The sequence below is a fragment of the Perna viridis genome, chromosome 1 (genome assembly GCF_037379345.1).
Source record: "Perna viridis isolate PV_CMFRI_1.1 ecotype Kerala chromosome 1, ASM3737934v1, whole genome shotgun sequence".
In the NCBI taxonomy this organism is placed as follows: Eukaryota; Metazoa; Mollusca; class Bivalvia; order Mytilida; family Mytilidae; genus Perna; species Perna viridis.
The window spans coordinates 19,090,768-19,115,008 of record NC_142445.1 but is presented as its reverse complement, the minus strand read 5'-3'; the positions used below and the strand labels follow the sequence as shown (position 1 = coordinate 19,115,008).

Here is a 24,241-nt window from a genome sequence, read left to right as displayed (position 1 = left end):
CTGTCAATGCATAATATTGAACTAGTTTGTAGCCAATGTCACAAGGGTTTGATTGTTAAACCTGTTTAATGTTTAGATTTCTAACAACATACTACACCTTATACAGGGTGGGTTTAGATGCATGGTATTAAAAAGAAATAAAACCCATAATATGGAATGTTTAAATGTTTTGTATTGTCAGACTGCTCTCATTTCCATCTTTTTATTTTTTTTGACAATAAGATTTTAGGCAGCTTATGTAATTTATAGTAGGCATCCATTAGTTTGTTATACCAATTAATTCTTATGATGGTTAACTGCCAAAAATGCACATGCATAACATGGCAAGTTTGTTTGTTTTGTTTAGTACCAACATTCATTATAAAGTTTAAAGTAAAGAATCAATACTTAATTTTAACTGAAGTTATGTCTGAGAGCATTTATAGAATAAGTATTAAACATGTCATTTCCTCAGATTTCTATTAGTTGTATTAGACCTTAGGTAGTAAAAGATCATTTATTTTATTTTTTTTATTCCACATCTAATAACCTTGTAAAAACTTTAGCAGCAACTCATTACTCATTATTCTTTTTACTCAAATTAATATGTTGTTTTATAAACAATTATTATTTTCAAAATGAAAGAAAGGCTGTTGTTTTTAATATTAATAGTACTAAAACTATCAATCCTCCATATTATATCATACTGTCCTGTTTTCAACTATTTTTTATTGGAATCTGTCCAAATTTCATCTAAATTATCTCAACCCCCATTGTATAGATTTATTTTAAATTTAGTGTTTGGTTTTATATACATGTAGATTGACTACAAGTTGTAAGCGAAATTGAATGCTGTAAAATATCAACTTCCTGTTGCATGGAACTATATCATTTTTCAGTATTTAGAATGATAGAAAAAATATCAGCTCCCAATTGATGGATTGATTTCAATTTTGGTGTTTGGCTTTATATAGCTGAAGTTAGAGTAGGGGTATACCTAGCATGACAACTTAATGTGTTGTAATTTAGTCAATTAGATTAATGATTTTATCCTTGACATGTTTTAGCATTCCTAATTAAAAATTAATTTAGAGACGGAACAATGTTAATCAAAAAAATAAGGGGCTATTCAGTTTATTTTATTTCAGATATTTTAATTAATGTTGCATAGCTGCTAATGATAAAGATCAGAATGTTTATAGATAGATGCATGAAATAGGATTACCAATATGGTGAAGTGCATATACATGGGTTCAAATTATTGTTGGTCCAACATTTGGAACCCTCTGTTTCTGACTTCTGACCTTTGAAATGTTATTTATCTGGGCCCTGGACCTTTGAAGCTTCATTGAGGATTCTTAACTTTCCTCAAATTGGGCATTAATTTGAAATTCAGAAAAGTCCATGACCTTCCACTCAGTAAAGTGTAAATGCAAATTCAAATGCTTGACATTTGAGTGTTACTAGAACATAAGTGGACGTAGGTCAAGATAAAGATAATTGCATTTTTTTTTTATTGTTGTGTAAGCGATTTTGGATTTTCATAAATGGAAAGCTGAGAAGAGTCAATTTTTTTGTACTTTCATTATATTTATAAAATATGAGTAGTTACCTAAATGCACTTCACCGATATTTGTTATTTCGAAAACTTAGATGTTCATTCTTATATGGCAACAGTAAGTAGATGGAAAAAGAATTTTCTTTTGAAATTGTTCTTCAGCTTACTTTGCAAATACCTACATATTGCTGAAGTCTCATTGTTTAAGTTTAGTCTATGAGGCAAACCAAACAGATAACCAACAATCTAATTAGAAACATTCTCTTAGTCTGCTGTATGAACTTAAAATCTAACCATTTTTTTCCTTTTATGTACTTCTTTCTTTAACTGATTATTATTTATTCACAGGATTTATTTTACCCTTTTGTCAACCATCAGACCTAAGCACTTGGTGAAGGAAAAAGGCACAGATTCGATTGCACAAAAATTGATATTTATATAAAGCTTTAGGGTTAATTTCAGTATTGATTGCCAACCAGGGCATGAACAAATTTCCCTTCAGTATTAAAGTTTGTTAACCTACCAGCTATGCATGAACATTTTTATTTCATATCTCGTTTACAAGTTTGCATGGGTATTATCTCCCTTTGCATTGTGATACTATGTACATTGCTAGATTTAAAGCCTTGCTGATGTTGTACTGGAATCTTGGTGCATCATTGTAAATAGCTACCTTGGCTAGTTAATTAATTTGCGATGTTTGTTTTTGCGTCAGTGTTTTGTTTTTTATCCCAGTAAAATTATTTAACATGGCATGCACCAGTTAATTTTCAGTGTGCAATCTGATCAGAGGCAAAAGACAAGTACAATAATAACCTGGAGATATTTAAATTATTTATTTATTTCACATTTTTGTTGTTTTTATTTTGTAAGCTGTGATAATTTCATTTGTTTTCATACTTATTAAACCTCTTTCACTAGATTAGATAGACATTAGCTAATTACTTCAATCTCATTATTTAATCTAGTAACAAAACTTATTTTATCAGGCACTTTTGATATATGATTTCAGCTATTTGCATTCAATGAACACTAACTCAAATGCTCTTGAGTCTATTTATTAAATTTTTTTTTCAATTAACACAATAAAATAGCATTAAAACAACCACTATTATAAAATTTTTCCTTAATTTCATCCCATCACAAAGTCTGACAACAGTTTGTCATTGACTGGTTCCCTGTTCAATATATGTTTTTATTGAAGTGCAAAATTAGTTGACTGGTATTACATTTTTTTTTTATTATTAAGTATGTGTCGAAAACCTAAACATAGGTCCCTTTTAAAATAAGGGTACTCTTAAATAAACCACTTGTGTCATTAAAGTTTAAGGTTGAATTTATCAGTTTTAGAACCACAGACTTATTTTATTGTTGATATTACACATTATATTCACAACATCCATGAAGTGTATAAATCTGAGTGGACATACACTATTCATTTTGCCATGTATTTAGCTTTTGTTACCAAAGCAAATTGAATAATAATTCATATTATATGTTGCTATAGTTGGAATTTGATACTCAACTGGCTTAGTTTACCATTAACACTTTTGTTTCTTTTTTTTTTTTTTGGTTTTTGTATTAAGGGATGTGAATGAATTTTTTTCCTGTTATATTTTTGTGTTCTTTTAGGATTGCGGAAGGAAGATTTCAAGTCAAATTTTATACTTCAAGAAGAATTCTTTTTATTGATACAGGATCAAACAGAATGAGCTCAGGTTCATGAAGAGTCTGCAATATATGTATTATTGTTTAATTACAAATTTGTTTGGGCAAATATTGTGCTATGACTATAGGGCTATTATTTTAATATGTTATATTTAAATCAAAATGTGCAACTGATGTAACTATTGGACCCTTTAATACATGAAAACATAATTGTAGTATACTATAAATAGAATAGAACTACTGTACAGATTAAGTTTGGTATGTCTTTATGAATATTGTATTTTGTAAAAGAAATATTAAGTCTGATACAGGTTTTTTATTTAATACATTGTTAAAGAATCATTGTTTCTGATTTGCTCAAACAAATTTAACAGTTGTGTTCACACAAGGAAAGTCAGAGCTCTTCTGGGTAGAATGATTTGTTAAAATCATCATGAAATCTGTCCTTGATTTTTGTTCATTGTTAGTGTTCATGTACTATTTATCAGAGTAGTTGTCTATGTTCAATGATTTGTTAATATTATAGCTTATATTTTATTAAACAATATTAATTCTTACAAGTTTTTAACATTTATTTTACATGAGTTGAGCTCTGACTTTCAATGTGCTGTTTAGATTTATAGAAATAGTATAGTTTTATATATAGACATGGTATGTTCATGTGTGCTAAAGGTCTTAAAAGGGGGAATTGTTTTAAAAGATGTTGGAACTCAGAGCTCTTTCATGAAAATAAAAACCAGTCCAAACAAAAGTCTGTGGAGATGCAATAATCCGAAACATTAGGATGAAAATTGGCAAAATTCATGGATGCCTTAAGTACACCTAAGATAAAATGAGGAGTTGTGGTCATATATAAATCAGAAAGTTACAAGTTCTGGATATTAATTCACCATTAAACCTATAGATAATAACCAAAGCATTAGAATATCCATTGTTGTTTATTTTTTTTTAATTTTTTTTGGATACACATGTACTTTGATGAGAAGGGAATAAAACACATGCAGACAACTGATTTAAAAACTGTCATGAACGAGCTCTGCAGTTACAACATTATTAGTAAAGAAACAGCTGGTAGTCCTTTTTCACACATCAGCATAAAATGTTGGTAAAAGTGATCACTTGGAAATTTCAACCCAAAATTATCTTTAAAAGGACCAAGTATTAGAAAAAGTTGACGAGGAAGAGCCACCTACAGGGAGGCCCTACTCTCCCCCTGTGGTAACCCAATACAATAAACGAGACCAACCGACCACCACAAAGCGACCTTACTCACCTCCTGTGGTAACCCATTATACCCAAAAAGACCAGCCATCCAATGAAAATATACATACACAGGAAGCAGTACCAGCAGCTATGCGATCTTCTATTGTGTTTGGAGTAAGTAATCTTTTAAGAAATCTGCTCAGGTAAGGGGACATGTATCCTGATTAATTTTACCTTCCAGGTCTTGATTTAAAAAAGAGTAAAATTAAAGGGATTGATGAAATCGTGCTTAATAACATAAATATGGTTAAAATAATCTTAGAGGTTATGGACTAACTGGTAATAAGGGGCAAGGTTCGCAAAGATTTTTAGGAGTCACAACTCTTAACTCTGGGAAATAAAGTCCAAAAACAAGAATTTTTTAAAACTTTGTATAAATTCCTTTAATGATGAATCTCTAATTTTTAATTAAAGTCTAGGATCAATGTAGTACTTTAAAATTCTAACTAATAAGGTTTTTAGATTTATTTTTATTGCATTATGTCTGCTTGTAGGCCCCAAAGATTCCAAATTTATAAGCTTTGTTGGATTTAAACAAAAAATGTATTTTGTGACTCCTCTAAATGAATTTATGAAATAAATGGACTTTATATACTGTGTATGAAAGCTTTCCATTTTTCGCCCTATTTTCATGTTGAACCATAGACTTAAACAAAATTATCATTTTGATGTATTTGATAGGCTGAATCCAAAACTGCATGCAAAGATTTTTGATATTGGACCATGAAGGGTAAATGTATAGTTGTTTCCGACTTAAAAGTTTTCTGTTATGTGTCGGAAATCTATGTCGAAAGGAATCACATTTCAAATTCAGAGCTGTATCAAGCATTAATCTTGTGTTCTTATTTTCCCTAATTGTTCAGGGTTCAGCAATTGCAGTATAATCAAGCAGTGTCCTGCAGAGCATTTTATTGTGACTGTTGTAGAAAGGTTAAGGTTACTCACGACCATCGAAAATATCTAACAGAAACTAATTTATTTTAACTAATAAAGCTATAGTTCTATCATAAAAGTTTTTTACAGTACTCATCCTCTTAATTTTGTTACTGATTTAAATATAGATATTAATTAAACGATAATTGATTGGAAAGAGTGAATAACTAAAGATGATCACGAGTCACAAAAAATGCCAGTATATAATAAGTGTGCAGAACTTCTTGGCACAAGTACTTATATTTTATGTTATTCACCTTAATTTATTGATTTTCAATTTTTTTTATAGTAACTTTCTCAATTTTTTTTTTGATTATTTTCAAATCAATTTTTAATTTGGAGAAAGCAGATTGATATTCTATATTACCAATATCAGTGATGTCAAATTAAGAAAAGTGTTCTGATGTTTTAGTGGTAGAAAGTCTGAGAAAGAAAGTACAGAATTTATTTCAGATATTAATTTTCAAAAATGTTTATGACATATGGAAAAATCAGTCACTGCTTTCCATGTAGTAAGAGAAATAAATCAACACAGTCCAAAAAAAAATAATGCAAAGTTTAATGAAAGGTGTTACTCATACAAAGGGAGGTAATAAATTTAAATGAACAAATTCAATTTATTTTTTGATTGAGTGTAAAATAAGTTTCAGATTTTTTCACACTTGAGTGATCAGCAAAAATTTCTCTTAAATCTCCATAAAAAAATAATAAATTGCAGCAATATGACCAATAAAATAAAATACCGATAGTCATTGAATAAAAGTATTTGTAGTTTAAATAGGCATGCTCCCTTGAAGTTATTTATTGGGTGACAGAATTTATAATTGGGTTAGTTTTCTACATTATATTAATTTTCTGTTAAACAGCAAGGTGCAGATGCTGAATCAGCTTTGAAAACCAAAGAGCTAGAAAGACAGAAATGGGTGCAGGAATTAGGTTGGTTATGTTCAGCAGTTAAGAATTTTTGAATAAAAGTATATAGATAAAATAATTGGTTAGTGTAATAAAAAATGGAGAAAAAAAAACAAAAGCATACAGCTATAAGATATTCTCAGAGAAAAAAGTGAATTGAATAATATACAGTGAATAATTTTTGCATGTGTCATATTTTGAGATTTGTACTATGAAAAGGGGTATAATGTTATAGTATTATTGCATTATTATACTAGTATTGGGTTAGTTATTGGTCCATATTGGACTGAGGCATAGCCGAGGATCAATACTTAACTCTGCCAATATGGAAAACCTTTCCCAATTACCTTTATTGACTAACTAGTCCAATACATCACATTCGTTTAGAGCAATATAGATTTTAATCTGGCCAATATGACATATTGGCAGGTAGAAACTTTATTGAATGGCTAAGTTCCATGATGGACTGCTAAATCTTTTATTGGCGCACTTAATTATTTTATGTTGTGTTAGCAGTTTTTATCATATTTAGGCTAATATTCGAACATTAGTCAATAATATATTTTAGTGGTCCTTAAATTTGTTTATTGTTTTAGGACTTATTTAAGGAAAATTTTGTGAATACTGTACATAAATGTAGTAAATACCTTCAGTGTGAAGAGTGGAACATAATTATTAAAACATTTACACCAAACATTCAAAATTTCTTTCAAGAAAATTTTCCATCAATTTTGCTTTAGTCATGAAAAGATTTTTTATCATACAAATTAAGGATCTTTTCCAATGTTTTTCAGATATTAAATTTTATGTGTTCATTTTGTAGATAAACAAAGAGAAGAAAAAAGATTGAGAGAAATCAATGAAATGAATGTGAACAAAGCTTCAGAGGAGACCTGGGCTGATAAGTTCAGTAATCCTTATCGTCCTGCCCCGTTACCTGATCAGAATGTCAAACAGTATGGCCCAGAGGAACATCTGTTAACTAAAGACAATAATTTAGACAATAGAAGAACAAGCAGTGCACCTAATCAACAACTTAACGAAGAAGATGATAAGTATGGCCTTCAAATCATATTTAAACCCCATTTTAAGTATTATGTTACATAAGTTTTAGTTCCAAAATGCATTTGATTTACAATTGTATGATTGAAAAAGAAAGGGTCATCATTTTTTTGGAAAAGTGCCAACTTTTTTCCTGAAAAATTTATTTTTTTTGGGATGCAAAATAAATTTTAATATTTCAAATGTGAACGAGTTCAACACACACATTTAATCCTTGCTTTCTTTGAGATGTATTTGAGAAATTTGGGTATTTACTCTTTCAAAATATTTATCCTATTCTTGTGTCCTATTTTATGCTGTTGTAATCAAATAATCTTTCTTTCCTATCTAGAACTTACATTAGAGGACAGAATGTATTTATGGATCCTGTTACACAAAAACAATTGGAAGAGAAAAGAAAACGTCATTTGGAACATCAGGTAAGACAGTGTTGGTAACATAAATTTCCACATTGTAATGGTCTGTCTGTCTGCAACTTTGTGGAAACTGTAAGGTGGATTGCTGGGATATTTTGCATGATATATCATTGTGAAGGGTGGATGTGATTGAGCATACTATACAGCAATTTTTGACATAATCAATTTATAAAGGATTAAGGTTTACAATTGATAGGTTAAAGGGAAACAATCCTGGTGTATCTCATTGAACTAACAATGTATGCTTGTGTGTTATGTCAATGAATGGTGATTCTCTATAATGAGAAATGGGACTATTCATTATTTTTCAATAATAGAAGGTTGTCTTGTGCTTCAGATTTAATTTTTTTCATGGACAAATATCTATGTGCAGCATTAGCTCACTTGGCATCTGATGTTGTTTAAAAAAAAATTCTAAATTCTCCTCCTCTGAACATATAGGATGAATTGGAAACAAACTTGGTATGAATTTTCTTTAGGGTTTTATGTCTTGAACTGATGTTTTATATGGATGCTGTTTCTAAAAGTAGACCATAGGGGTAACGCCAATTTTCCATATATTTCAAAAACCATAACAGATAGGGAACTATGATGTTAAAGCCTCTCTGAAGATCTCTCTTCCCTGAAAATTTCATCCACCTGTTTAGGAGATATTGCCCCTTTTATGCAATTTTTGCCATTTTTTGGCCTGTTTTGGGTTACTTACATGGAAATTATAGCAATTAGCATAAAAAAGTCAATTGTATTATTAGAAAGAGGACAAGGTGTTCAAATTTTAGAAATATCAGATAGCCTTTTTAGCCTTTTTGACCTACACTTGACAAATGATCCAATTTTTGTGTGGCTCAGATGGGCACAGCGGGTCACAGGAATGATAAGTATTGAGACAACTTTAATAAACTTTTGTTCCAAATGATATGACTAAATTATTTCAAAATTTCAAGGTGAATGATTAAGGCTCTTCAGAGCCTCTAGTAATTAGATTGTCTTCCATTGGAAAGGCTTCTACTTTTTATTATAAGGATGTTACTGTCGAGACTAAAGATTGGAATTTACCCTTTAGATTTTGTGGTGAATCGATAAAAAGTATAAATATTTATCCTATAGCCTGTGATTTTGTTGTAAGGTGTTTTGTGTTGTTTTTGTTTTAAGCAAATTTTGTTGATTCTGTTTTATTTTCATTAAACTTTCACTATTTCCTGTTATTTAATGTTTAAAGAAATTTCTATACATATTTTCAACCTCTTAAATAACGTACAACTAAGCAAAAAGAAAATATGGTGAATTGGTAATCTACATAGCTAGTCATTGGTCATGGTGCAGCTTTTTCTGAGGGTCATGTGTCATGTTTTCTATTGGCTTACAGTAAAAAAATGCCTACAAATTTGAACATTGTTCTTTTTCAGAAAGCTATTATGGAACAGGTTCAGGAGAAGCAGAGACAGAAACAGTTGGAGAGAGAGAGAAAGATGAAAGAAGACATGGAGGAGGAACTAAAATTACAGAAAGAAAGAGAAAAACAACAGAAAATATTTGAGGCAGAAATACAGAAAACTAAAGCAAGAGAGGTATATAAGAGTAGATTATTTATATACTGGTAACTTCTCCATCCAATTTGTAACAAACTTTTTGTCACATACTCCTCACTGCTAACAGCCAATTGTGCTTTTCTGTTTTTTCTACCTGCATCACCAAGAATAAAAATAGATCTTGTAACCACTTAACTCTGTGTAATCTCTAATTCAAAAGTATTCATCCACCGAAGTTTAAACTTTACAAAATGTTTTTATATTATATAAGATGTGCATCTCCTTTTTTTGGAGAATTTTAATAACTTTTTTTCTACATTTAAGCATGTTGGACTTTTTTTTCCACGTATGTTGTTGATGGGGCTTGCTTATGTAATCAGTAAATCAAAATGATAGAAATTAAGATGTTCAAATCTTATTAAGATTAGATCTGTTTATTGTTCCATTCAGGCACTGCATGTAGGTTCTAACAATACTCCATTCTACTTTCTGTTTTGATGACCTTTGTGGTCAGCCAATCAGATATCACCTTTCATGATTTTAAAAGCATTATTCAAAAGAAAAACCCCGGGATTCTAAAGGAGTCATCTGAACAGAAAGTATAATGGACAGTTCAATTTTGCATTAATGCTCTAAATCAGGATATTTTAGGCAGGCTATTTTGCTGAAAACAAGTGATTGCTAAGACAGGTTTGACTGTAAGTATTCTTTATACTCCAAATATGTTAGTGTTTTTGTTTTTCTTTTTTTAGATGAAAAGGCAGCAGCAAGTAGAGAATTTAAAGGCAGCAATGGATGAAGCTCATGAAATTGCTCAAAGAGAGAAATATCAGAAACGAATGCAGCATCTGGAAGAGGCTGGACATGATGTCTCAAATCTTAAAGCCACATTACAAGGTACATAGTATTCTCATGTATGTTTAAAATACAAGCTCATCAATTTATTAGTTTAGCATGTAATTAACTGTGTCATGTATAAACCTAATATGAAGGAATGTGTCTTATTTTCTTTGTTTGATTATATTTGCTTTTTTGATGGATCTTCTAATTGTACAATTAAAGAGACTTGACATTGTGATGAAATAGCTTTGAAGTTAATTGTGGCTGTCATTTTTATATGCTTATAGATTATATGTAAAATCATGGTACATGTCAAACTATCAATGTTTTGGATTTAATGTATATAATAACACTTATATTTTGCTTCTTAGTTACCTTTGTTTGATGGAAGCATGGTAGAAAATTTTCACTGCTGAAAAATTCTCTTTGAAATGCAAGGTTATCTGCCCTTGGATTGATTAATGATTAAGATTTTGTCTTAGCTTTAAGAAGTATGATTCAAGTTTATTGTGTTATAAATACATGTTTTTCTTCAATGTAGACAACTGTAAATTCAATTTTCCATACATGTACATTTGTGTTTTAGTTAACAATAGAGAAATTTCCAAATATAATTAAAGTTCGTTATGAAAGTCTTTTTATTAAGATTCTACATACTTGTCAGTGTGAATTTAATACTCAATATTGGGCCTATGTGAAACCAATTCATTTATGTACATTCTCCATGAAGGAAAAAATCAATTATAAAAAATTGTGAGTGATATTTCCCATACAATTATTTCTTAAATTTTCTATGATATTGGCTTCCAAGTTGAAATAGCAGGTGTTGCAGCAATTCATGTTTTTTTTTTCTCATTAGATAGATTAACAAACCTTTGATTGTGTAAAAGTATTTTGTTATTGTGATGTGTAGTATATGATGCATGTTGATTTTAGAGAAACAGACGACTGCTCGTTACAATGCGACAGAAACGGCAAGAGAAATGCCAACCACTATTAGAGGTATAGCCATTGTCTGCTTTCCAGCACAATCTTCACTGCTTAATACAGAAACTCTGTCTTTTCACATTTAATATGAAGGAATTTTACATTCCCCCTTGTTTACTTACCTGCATGGTCCAATAAAATCTGATTAATGTTTTCTAATATGATTACATATTTCAGATGACTATTTCTTGGGTCAACTCCTACAAACACTTTGTTAATGAGATTTTATTTTATTTCCATCAAATCTTATAAGGTACTGACAGAAGGCACTTTCTGCTACGGGACTTACTAATAGAAGCAATGTTAAACTAAGTCTACTAAATTTCATTCAATTTGTCAAGATTTGTGACAACCACCCATGTATAAGTGTCTTTTTCCTGTACTTCATAGGTTTTGATGGAATAGCCCTCAGGTAGTAAGACATTTTTAGTTGAACAAAAAACTACAATCATCACTTTTCGTATATGTTGGTAGAATGTTTTAGCCAGTTGAAAAATTGTTGCTAAGGAACAAATCATTCAAAATAAAGATTTTTTTCTTGTTAAGAATATCTAAAATTAGCAAAACTACAAATAGCAAATTTAAAAAACAACGAACAAATAAACAAATGCATCTTGGAATAAAATTGATTATTTGTTTGAAAATTTGTAAATGTATTTTGTAAAAGTGTTATTAATGCTTTGGAAAAAAAATATTCAAGATAGTGTTTAGGTTTGTGAAATTTCTTAGAATCTGATTATAAAAAAATACCAATGTTTGAGAAATAGGTATAAAGACAAAATTGTGTGATGTTTGTTGTTTTGCTAACATTAGACATCTAATTAATGATTCACCATTTAATAGCAGGATAATTGGTGTTTTATTTTTAGCTTAACAGGACCAAGAAGTTTTAATGATTTCATTGGGATTATTTTATATTAACTCATTTCTATCTATATCACCATGTGAATAAGTATTTAAATATATGTTAAAAATGTATTCATCACTAGTAAAAAAAAATTAATTTACCCTAATGATTCATGTAGAGTGATATGTCTTAGTAAACAATATATTTTTCTATTTCACCGTACAATAACAGATATGTATATATATATATATATATATAAATGCACATTTATCTACCTACAGCTTCATAATATTTGTTTATTTTAGACCAAGTTTTATCACAACACTACTACAGTCACAATATGGCCGATATCTTAACAGGCGGTCGACTAGGTATCAGTTGAAAGTGAACACACCATGGACTGTGGGGTTCACAAAATTTTACATTGTAATTTCTTTGCTTTTGTCATAAAAGCATTGTTGTCATGTACTAAGTGTGGATATCACTTTTGGTTTCATAACTATTATGTTAAAAAATAGAAATCATGAAGATTAAAATCATGCTTGTCCTTTTGGAGACTTTGCCCCTCAGAAATGTACCAAATTGTTAGATATGCAGGACAGGAACATGTATTGTTTTCATAATACAACCTTACTAATGATTGATTTAGGATATTGATATATGAACAATTTAATATTAGACAGGAGTAACCAAGAAACCAGGTGTGATATTCATACATCTTTTCCCTTTTACAGGTCTGGGTTATTTACTTCTATTAATTTAGTTTTGGTATTCAGTTTATAAATATTTTTATTTTAGCTTTTCAGTGGTGTTCATTACTTCAATTATATGTGATTTTGTTTATCGTACAGAAAACTGTAGTGAAGGTCAATTTACGATTTTCTTCTAAACAGAAATCAATATCATTTTGCATGATAAACTTTTATGAAGAATTTTTGTCCACTTTAATTTATTCTGTTGCTTACATTAATGAAGTTCTAGTAGTTTTGATATTTTTTATTCAATTGGCATGTGAATTGTACAGAGATTTTTTTATACCCTTTTGATAATTTTATTTCTACCAGATTTCTGTTTGGTCATTCATTTATGTGTAATTGATTTCATTTCATTAAGTGAATCTTACAAAATAAATAGGTAGCAAAGAAAAACATGATTCACATATGTAGTTGCCTACACATGACTGGGTTATTGTGAAGTTTTTCGTTAGCACTGGTGGAAGGGATATATGGGGTACACCTAAGTTTGGAAACAAGATCAGAAATCTTAAATATTTTGAATTTACATTTTGGCTCTTCAAACTTTTCTATACTAAATTGAAATGTAAATTAATTTATTGATATTATATAATTTATTAATTTGATACTGCTAAGGGAGTTACAGTTGAAAGATATTTTTATTTGTAGTGTTCAACATTTAATACAGTCATTGTAACTGCATTGTTTTTGATTTTTCAGCCAAGTTAACACCAAGAGCAACAGAGCCCACTTTTGTTCCTGGACTAAACCTTGAAGTGTCCCCACGACCTGCTCACATAGAACAACAACCAGACAAACCTAGCCAAGCATTGGATCCTTATACAGAGAACAGAATATTGACACCTAGTCAGTTCAGGCATGGAGGATCACCCAAAAGAGAGTTTGGTACTCAAACTGCCAATTTTGGTCCATCAGCTTACTCAGGTATTGAAATTAGGGTAATATTCAAACTTTTGGCTTACTTAGGATCTCAGGGTTATATGCTCTCTACCATCTTACTTAAATTAGGTCTAATTGCCAAACCCTAACTGCCAGCTTACTAGGGTAGATCTAAAGGTAATATTTGATTGCCAGCTTACTTATGTAGAATCAGAGAGTAAAATCCTGACTGCCAGCTTACTTGGATAGGATCTGAGCGTAATACCCAGACTGCCAGCTTACTTAGGTAGGATCTAGGGGTGATACCCTGACTGCCAGCTTACTTAGGTAGGATCTAGGGGTGATACCCAGACTGCCAGCTTACTGAGATAGGATCTAGGGGTGATACCCTGACTGCCAGCTTACTTATGTAGAATCGGAGAGTAAAATCCTGACTGCCAGCTTACTTGGATAGGATCTGAGCGTAATACCCAGACTGCCAGCTTACTTAGGTAGGATCTAGGGGTGATACCCTGACTGCCAGCTTACTTAGGTAGGATCTAGGGGTGATACCCAGACTGCCAGCTTACTGAGATAGGATCTAGGGGTGATACCCTGACTGCCAGCTTACTTATGTAGAATCAGAGAGTAAAATCCTGACTGCCAGCTTACTTGGATAGGATCTGAGCGTAATACGCAGACTGCCAGCTTACTTAGGTAGGATCTAGGGGTGATACCCTGACTGCCAACTTACTTAGGTAGAATGTGGGGGTAATACCCTGACTGCCATTTTACTTGGGTAAGATCTGGGGGTGATACCCTCACTGCCAGCTATAATGAGTAACATTTGTGGTCGTCTTATTAGTACAGATATGAGGAAAGTACTAAATTGTCAGCTTACTCAGTTAGGATCTTAGGGACATATCCAGGTATCTGGGGTATAATCTGGTATACATAAACACATCCAATTGTGGTGACATAGCTTATTTAAGTATTATTTAAGAATAGAGTTTATTTGATGTTAATATCAAAGAAGTAAAGTTGTCTTCATGTAATGTCGCATATTTTCCATCAAGCTTGTATCAGAATACCTTTAGGGTAGATGTATAAGTGTAGCATTGTAAGCTATGATAAATTAAAATTATTAGAGTATTTCATCTTGTCAGTACCAAGTAAAGTTACTTGGTATTCATGAGTCTTGTCACATTGTGAGAAGCAGGTGACTTGAGTCCCAGGCACTTATTTTTTTTTACCTATTTTAGAAGGAGTACCTACAGTTGATCAGAGAACCTACAGAGAGATGACTGATATTGATATCATGTATAAACCTAAAGGTAAAAAGGTCCGGGTCAAGAGTGCTACTAAAGAACAGAAAATGCCAAAAAAACCACCAATTATTCGTCAACAACGTCCTGCAAAAGAGAACAAAGAACCAAGGGTTCCAGAAAGGCAAAGTAGGAGCAGGAATAAAAAAAGAGACATCTGGAATTATCCTAACAAAGAACATAAACGACCTGTAAAACAATCAGAACGGGATCTAAACTGGCAAAGGAGACAAGCCAGTGAACATAGGAGAAGGCAGAGAGAACAAGAACTCCTAGATATGGTGGAGAAAAATAAAGATAGAATTCCAACTGAAAGACTCTCAAGGTGTGGTTCTCATTCTGATGGTGAACTTACACCAAGAACTGATAGACTGTGTCGTAGAAATAAATCTCATTCACCTGAAGGTCATGATGAGGTCAATAGGTTAGTGATAAATAGATCCAGATCTAGGTCACCAGAGATAACTGGTAGAGAACTAGTCCCTTTCAATATGGAGAGATCCCCATCTCCTGCTATGTCCTATGTCCGATCAGAGGATCAATATAGTAGAGTTCCTTCTCCTCCAGTGCCTGCTTTAAAACATAGAATAGACGGAGAAGGAACTTCTAATCTTCGTGGGAAACATTCTAAATATGCTGACAATAATCCATTGACTGCGGAACTTGGTGACAGTAGTTTTGTGCCATTTACAAGAACTGTTGAGATTTTAGATCCTGCCATGGCAACAAACCCCCTACCTCTTTCAAGGGAAACAACTCATGTAGCTAATGCAAGGAAAGCTTACATAAAGGGTATGAAACCTGGAAACTATGGCAACAGGGTAGATGTCTATGAAGATAGGATCAGACTTCCAGGAGAATCTTCTAGAAACAATGACAAGGTAAATAAATGTATCGATTCTGGATATGTAGAAATTGTTAATAAATATGACTTTTTACTAAAGGGCCCAGTTCTGTAAACTGTAAAATTTTTGCAACAATTATATATCCACTATTTTTTCTGTAAGGCATATAATGTGTAAATTAAATTGTCAGGAATATTTTCTTCAAAGAACATTATAATACAATTTAACAATCATGAATTTAAATCTGCCCAATAGTGGATAGATCACAGAAACCAGGAAAAAAGATGCCCAAAAATCTTCTGGTTTACAGTACATGTACACAATGGTCCCCTGAAAGTTTAAGTGACTACTAGTACAATGCTTAAATGTTGTCAATTTATGTCTAATGTAAAGCTAAATTCTTCAAAAAATATCTTTTTTTTTTAAAAGATGAACTTTATGCTGACATTTATTGCCATAAATTTGGTATCCCAGTATTAAGTAGACCCTTATTCTATACGCCTGTTAAAACTGTATGAAACTATACTTGCATAAGGGAAATTGATACTAAAATAAAAACTTCAGAATTTCGAATTTTATTCATTTCTAGCAGATGACATTAGATAAGAATAAACCTGGAAAAGCTGTAAAGATATTTTTTAATTTGTATAGATAGACAAGTATGATTAAAATTTGAAACCTTCTGAGAACTCTAAAAGTAACAAGACTTGCATGCATTAAAGTACTAGAAGTTAAGACTTGTAGAATATTAATAATTGATTTTACAGTAAACATATTAGTGGTGTACAGTGCTTACAGATTGACAACTCTTTTTCTTGTTTAAACTGAAAATTTGAAACAATATGAACTCCTGACTTTGTATGTTATTGTTAGTGTATAAGGTGTGGTACGAGTCTGAGTGGCAGTTATCAATCATTGTTGGGATCAAAGGTTTTTAGTGCACCTCAGTACTCAGTATTTACTAGTGCACTATTGCTGATCATCTACTCATGAATTTTCACTCACGTTTCAATCATACAATAAGATGAAATATTTTGAAGCTGGTTCTCATCCTTTTATTTACCGATGTTTGAAGAGGTGATTTCAGTTCGTTTTGAAATCAGCCTTGTTAATAATCTCTGTCAAATTAACATATGTATTGCATAATATTTAGCAAATATATTCTTACTTTGCTAACAAAACTATTATTGCCATTCATGCATGAATGATATTGATAAAGTACTGCCAAACTTTGTACAGTGTACCAAATTACAGAAAAAATACTTAATTTCACAACATTTCTACAAAGGAAATATTTGCCACATGTGTGGACAACTTAATAATTTTTATTATAAAAGGATATTGTAAAAGGCCAACTTTTAACAAAATATTTAGTTTGTCAACATGTAACCAATATTTCTGGATCAAAAAACCACTAACCTTCACGTTTTTGAAAATATATTGAATGAAAAAAATGTAATGGTTTGAACCACAGAAACCTCATATAGTATCACCGTTACAACCACCACATTTTTGTCCTGTTAACAAATTTCATTCATCTTCTGTCAAACTTGCTTGAATAATAGTTTAATGACTAAGTTCACATTCAAGGGTCGTACCATCATTATTTGGGGTCTCATATCAATATTTATTTGTGAATTTTGATGTAGATTTTATAATTTTCATGATTTTTTTATTAATGAAATTTTCATTTCATTTGTATTTGAATTAATTGAAGCATTATTTGGAACTTTTATGTAAGGCCAAACATAACATATGTCTGTTTCTTGCTACCCTGCCTACCCTAAACATTTTATGGCCATTTTGGCCCAAGCACTATTAAAGTTTAGATTGTATCCCCATTAACTTCCATGTAAATTTTTTGAAAAATAAAATAATTTCCCTATCACCTACCCTATTTTTTTCTTGCTGTAGCAGGAAACAAGACTATTATTTTTTTGGCCTGAGTGCAAGTCATTTTATACACGTTTCAAGTTGAGAAATGCATGTTTGAGCATGGTTGTTTGTATCTTCCCAGTAACTGTGTGAAAGGGATGTTAGATCATTAGAGTTATGTCAATGGTTTTGTGGTTGTCTTAGTGTTGATACAGCCACTATAATCTCAGTGACATTTCTTGTGGTTAACCATCACGAAATTTACCATTGCACATTCCTTGTATAATTGTACATACTTAAAAAGCTTATTTATTTCTTTAATTTTATTTGTTATAAAATCCTACTTGTACTTGATACTTGATGTGTATTGTGTAATATGTATGTTTATTGATGATAGGTAGGGTGTAGGTATGAAATTCAGTGATGAAAGTACATTTTGTATGGTGTAGAACATTGCAAATATTCATAAGAGGCACTTTAAGTCTATGAGATACTTAACTAAGTGTCACATCAAGTGTTTAGCTGACAAAGTAATAGTAATAGTACATTAACTTACTTAACCATTTGCATGTTGTGACATGTAAGTAATTGTGTTTGCAGTGAAGGTATGCTCATTCCAATGATAATGTCAATTGGTAGTGTCTCAAAAAAAATCTACAGTAATCTGGGGAATTACCCATAAATTATTATCAAAGGAACAATTGATATAAATTCCATAATAAGTCTGCCACTATGACAAATTGCTGTCATGTACTTTTTTAACATTCATAAATTAATAATACATACCAACATTTGCATGCATCATCATTTTTGGTTTTTTTTTGTATTTTAGGACCCTATAACAAACCCATCTCTAGTCAAGAATCATCCAACACAGAGACAGGACCAAATCCTCAATCAGCTCTCCAGTCTGAAGGAGGTAATGAATGTACCAGTAATTGCAAAAGTATTTTTATAAATTTAATTTTTTTTTAATTAGGAACGTCCTAATCCTATGCTGAAGCATGGTTGTTTATTGGTTTGGCCTAATTATCATTACAAGGTAACTAAAACTCAAGACAAAAGACAATATTTCCAAAGTTAAAATATCATTAGTTTCCTTTTAACCTCGTCAGAACCAGGGCACAAGTAGCTAAGTGAATTAACAATGTTGATATTCAGTTTATGTTGAAAAGCTCCTTATTGTCCAAAGATGAAAAAGTTATCATTACCACTTTAAGAACTTAAGCTGATGAATTTGTCTGTAATACTATTTTTTTTTTTTACTTTTAGAATTAGTTCTAAGACTTTTTTTTTGAGTCATTATAGTTTAATTTTCTTTTCTTTCAGAGTTTGATACAAAGGCAAAGAGAATTAGAGACATTTTCACCGACAGATTTAGAGTAATAGTTTTCCTGACATTTAATCTTTATACATCATTCCTGTAATAGACTGTGCCAAATGTATTCTATATACACAGAAATATTTCCAAATATTTTTGCCACCCATGATCTGATGACTCAATACTGGACAGTCAATATGATGATGTCATCATGTTTTTACAAGACTGCCATTAAACCATCAGTGTTTATCTAATATATATATGTCATAAAATAAGCATTTGTTATCTTTTAAGATACCATTAGTGACCGTGTAATTTTTCATGGGCTATGACCAGAATTATTAGAAAATATCCATTGTGGTCACTTGACCATAACAAGAAATGAATAGATTGAAGAATAAAAGATGTGAACTATTATTACAATAAAACTCAAATTTCTGATTCCAGTGTATCTAGTTCTGCTGGTCCTTTCATTAAAAAAAGTTCATGGAGTGAAGTCATAATATATACTGATATGTATAGCCTCAGGGTGATGGAGACTCTTGATCTTAGCCCCTTAAAAATAATTGGTTGCTCCAAAAAAATAATGTAAAGTGTGGCAAATATTTCTCTTATTCCTTACATAGATTTAAGCTTAGATGTGTTCATTTATTGATGATATTGATGACTACATCTCTTGTAAAGGGAGGTAATCTGTTCATATGAATCATACAAATATTTTGTATTTCATATGGTTTGTTCTTGATCTGTGATATATACTTATATTTTTTTGTTATATTTTTAAAACATTGTAAACACATATATTTTGTCAGCATGGTCTCTATGTAAAAAGATGCAGGTGTTTTTTATACCCCATGTTGTGTGAAGTATATATAGTGATCATGATGTCCATCCATCTGTTCGTCTATCCACAACTTTTTCTTGTAGTTTTCTCTGCAATTACTTATCACAGTCACTTAATATTTGGACAGAAGCTTTATATAAGTGTGCCTTATTGGGGGACATCAACTTCCTGACAACATCGTTAATACTATGACTATATGGGATATCCTTTAGTAAGCTTTTTCTCATTTTCAATTTGTTTTGGTGCTTGTATAAAGGAATCAAAATTCTAGTGCTAGATTTGGGTCTACCTTGTGTCAGAGAAATGCTTATGATACCAAGTCTGCATATATATTTGTTTCACTTTAGAAGTGGACATGCAACTCATAATTAAACTAAATTAAAGAAGGCATCAGGTTAACTTGTACTACTGTTCAAATCATATATAAAAACTGGGACAAATCTTAAGTTGATTATACAAAACATGCACAAAATTGTGAAGTTTTGCCTGATGACTACATACAATCACTCCAATGAAGAATTAAGGAAAGGGAGGGGTAATTTAATGAACCTCTTCTATCATAAATAGTTCAGAAGTGCTTTTCAGTAAGAATTGAGAGGGTAATAAATACTTTCTTTAAAAAGGTAATTCAATTGATCAATGAAACCAGTGACATTGAGTAAAATGTTCAAAACTTAGTAACCCTTAAATTTATTGGCATCAAACACCGGTCTAATCACTTCATTTAATTCATATTTTTTTCTCTGCCTAACTAATTTAAAAAATTATAATTAGATTGTTCCCGCTATTAAGTCATACATTAAAGGTGTGAAAGTGAAGAAGATTTGGAGAGGAGAGGTTCTGTGACAAATCCTTGGTTTAAAAGGGGGAGTCATATCCAATGAACAATCAAACACTCAGTCATTTCAAATACTAGATTTTGAAAAATTGTTGTACATTCCTAGTTTCTCTGTGCCATTGTTTCTTTTTTTCCTTGTGGTTATTTTTACTTTTAATGAAAAATAAGTTCTAAGATGAACATCTTTTCATTTGGTTGTATACAGGGGTAGATACAGGAATTGAAGGAAAGTGCATGCTGACTGACCTTCAGGCTTAAGTGACTATTATTTCATTTCAATTAAGATTTTCAGAAAAATGGGGTGGGGTGCATCTGTCAAGCCAACCAGGATCTGCCTTTGGTGTCCTTACTGATGTCAATGACTTTCCTTACTTTGAGCTCAAAATTAACAAGAATAAATTAAAGAAATCGTGAATGTTATTATATTTCTTTTGGTTGACTCATGATATTAAAATGAAAATTTTTTTATCTATACCTTTATTTATCTTAACATTTCCATGCATGTAAATAGAATCACTTGTTACTCTGCACGTTAAGTTATTGTAATTATTAGCCAGTAGAGTGCTGTTGTCATTTAGGGAATTAATATGAACAATAGTCTAGTACACTGTGTCCATAATGCCCTATTATAAAGTATATGCTAGCAATAAATGAAAAAAGTCCAGATTTTTTTTATTTTCAATTTTGAACTTTTCTTTAAGTAAATAGTTGAATTAAATCTTCCATATTGGACTTTTTATATAAGTAATTTTTTTTTCTTTGTATGAAAAAAAAAACTTTTGAATTTTGCTTTTTTTTAATTTAGAATTTTTTGTTTTTTGGGTAATACCTTGAACAGAACTTAAAATTGTAGATCTGTTGTTTTGTAAAACAAGTTAAATCTGTACAGATTGACTGAGTTAGAAATCTGTAAAAATTTACTGGGTTAGAAATCTGTACAGATTGAATGGAATAGAAGTATGTACAGATTGACTGGATTAGAAGTATGTATACATTGACTGGGTTGGAAATATGTACTGATTGACTGAAACATTCTGTTGTGATTAACGAAACTATTTATATTTTATATTTTTACCTGGGCAATAAAAATGGAAAGTTGTCTTTTTTCTTCTGTTTGCACGTTTTCATGTATGAAGATTTTTCAGTTGATTGATGTATGAAGAATCGAGTTTTTTTGTTTTGTTTTATGGAGAATTTAACAACTTTTAAGTAAGTAGTTGTTGTCAATTTTTTTCTCATGTTGAGTAAAAATCTAATGATAATCTTCCACAGTTCAGTTTTTAATGATGATTTATTTTGCATTTATTGGTTTATTAAACAGTGTGACCTGCCAGTAATTATCTTATTAAACAATTTGACCTGCCAGTAATTGTCCAACTGTACAATTACCTAGAAAATTACCTCTGTACATTAACCAACGCATTGTCAACTTAATTTCAATTTGTGATAAATTTGACAACAAACTAGGTAATGTATATGTGTAATTTGAAGAAAATATATATATTCAGGTCTAAATGGTGCCAAAAAGGTCACATGTAAAGTAGTCCAAAGTTGAATTGTGTCTCCACCAACTTTGGTGGGGAGACGTATAGTTTTTGGCATGTCCATGTGTCCGTCACAAAGTTTGTCAGTGCAACTCCTCTCAGACTACTGAACCGAATTTTACGAAACTTGGTATGATATGTAGCAAGAACATTATATGTAGTTGTGCATATTACGAGGAAATTTTGATCTCCTAATTTTTGTAGGAGTTATGCCCCTTTGAACATAGAAAATTTCCCAAAATCCTCATGAATTACCTTGTCAGGGTAACTCCTCTGAAACTATTGAACCAAATTTTATGAAACTTTTATGAAACGCGGTATGTAGCAAGAATATCATATGTAGTTGTGCATATTACCTGGAAATTTTGATTCCTTTTTTTTATAGGAGTTATGCCCCTTTGAATTTAGAAATTTGCCAAAAATCCTCATAAATTACCTTGTCAGTACAGCTTGACAGTTTACTTTTATATCAACTTGACAAAGTTTGTTTTTGTCTGCAAAAACATTTGTCTCCCTCCGTCCCGCAAACTTGTTCTGGGCAGAAATGAAAGCGATGCAGGTAAAGATATCATTTTTTATGACTGCAAATAAAAAGATGGAAAATAAGGTAACTTATGAAATTTATACGTGTTCATGGGGTTCAGCAGTTTAAGAGGAGTTGCGCTGACAAGGTAATTTATTAGGATATTTGGCAATTTCTAAATTCAAAGGGGTATAACTCCTACAAAAATTAGGGGATAAATATTTCCTAATTATATGCACTACTACACGTTCTTGCTACATACCACATTTCGTAAAATTCGGTTTGATAGTTTCAGAGGAGTTGGAGTTTGTATGTGAAATATGTCCGCTAGATTATATCAGGCCCATTGTCAAATAAAGGCCCATAGGTGGCCTATCGCATGTCAAAATGTCAATTTCAAAAGTTTGTGAACAGTAATCTATCAAGTTGGTATGGTCGGGTCAATTGTCAAGTATTATACTAGTAGTTTGTATTTGTTGGTCACCTGTCAAGCTGTGGTTAATGTGTGATATGCTAAGCTAATGCTTACATGTCTCCAGTCACATTAAGATTTTCATGTCATTTGTTTAGTGATATCCACACCAGTTACATCAAGTTGATGCAAGCACATCACCTGCACAGGTATAGTTCACATATAATATGTCAAGTAGATGTCACTAGGCAATTTGGTAAGTTGTGGTCCATGGGTGATCTTCCAAGTAAATGTTAACATGTCGCTTGTCAGGTACGAAGGCAAATATTGTTAACGTGAATTTCTCATTCCAGTGAAAATTATGTGAATTTTATGTGAAAGAGTAATTAATTGAACCAAGATTCTAAAGGAAATTAAAATGATGTAATCCAGGGACAAAGACCAGACATGGAAAATAGACACACAACAAAGAGCATAAAATAAAATAAAAACTCGGACTCCACTAAAAACTGGGAGCATGTATCACTGCACCAGTAAGGTTAGGGTTCTCTGCTTTTGCAGAAACACCCACCGAGTTGCTCATAAAAAGTCAAGTTCAGGATAGACAAACGAGGAAAGGAAAACTAGGACACTATGAAAAAAATCAGTTTCATGGTACAGATGGATACACCGTACCGATCAACAATTTCATGATGACAACCATAAAAATTCTGTAGTGATAACTTCAATATTTTAGCAACATATTAACCCTGTTCCAGAAGCCTAATTGTAAAAAGTCTAGCGCGATACAGAAAGTGTCTGTGTGTGTCCAGTTTCAATAAAAAAAAACGATAACTCGTCAGTATCGTATTGTGTAACTGCAATGACTCTCTGCACAGTATACGACTCGTCTCGATACTCCAGCGGTTATTCTCTTTAGGCCACCTTTTCAGAATGTTTGGAACCCCCCCCCCCCCCTGGTGATAGTCCATATACATATCTTTTTAATTTCAATATAATATTATTGTGTTAAGCGTTATCAAGATTAGTGTAAATATCAATAGTATGTTTAAAGTTTGCACTGTTGTATAAGATAGGATTGGGATGTTTATAGCTCTAAACAAAAAG

General features: G+C 31.3%; 1 protein-coding gene across 4 annotated transcripts in view; it reads left to right on the top strand.

Annotated features, from left to right (window-relative positions):
* LOC148627618 (uncharacterized) overlaps window positions 1–21,754 on the top strand; it is a 34,909-nt gene extending 13,155 nt beyond the window's left edge. For 2 of the 4 annotated variants that reach the window (XM_088575990.1, XM_088575981.1), the window contains exons 9-20: window positions 4,358–4,582; window positions 6,268–6,337; window positions 7,137–7,368; window positions 7,707–7,794; window positions 9,198–9,359; window positions 10,073–10,217; window positions 11,097–11,162; window positions 12,300–12,365; window positions 13,449–13,673; window positions 14,870–15,813; window positions 18,485–18,571; window positions 18,982–21,754. In XM_088575990.1, coding sequence (XP_088432116.1) covers window positions 4,358–4,582; window positions 6,268–6,337; window positions 7,137–7,368; window positions 7,707–7,794; window positions 9,198–9,359; window positions 10,073–10,217; window positions 11,097–11,162; window positions 12,300–12,365; window positions 13,449–13,673; window positions 14,870–15,813; window positions 18,485–18,571; window positions 18,982–19,038 — 2,367 coding nt within the window. In that variant the 3' untranslated portion in view covers window positions 19,039–21,754. The remainder of the gene's footprint in view (window positions 1–4,357; window positions 4,583–6,267; window positions 6,338–7,136; window positions 7,369–7,706; window positions 7,795–9,197; window positions 9,360–10,072; window positions 10,218–11,096; window positions 11,163–12,299; window positions 12,366–13,448; window positions 13,674–14,869; window positions 15,814–18,484; window positions 18,572–18,981) is intronic. The other 2 variants (XM_088575997.1, XM_088576007.1) reach the window with 2 other exon arrangements.
* The last annotated feature ends 2,487 nt before the right edge of the window (window positions 21,755–24,241 follow it).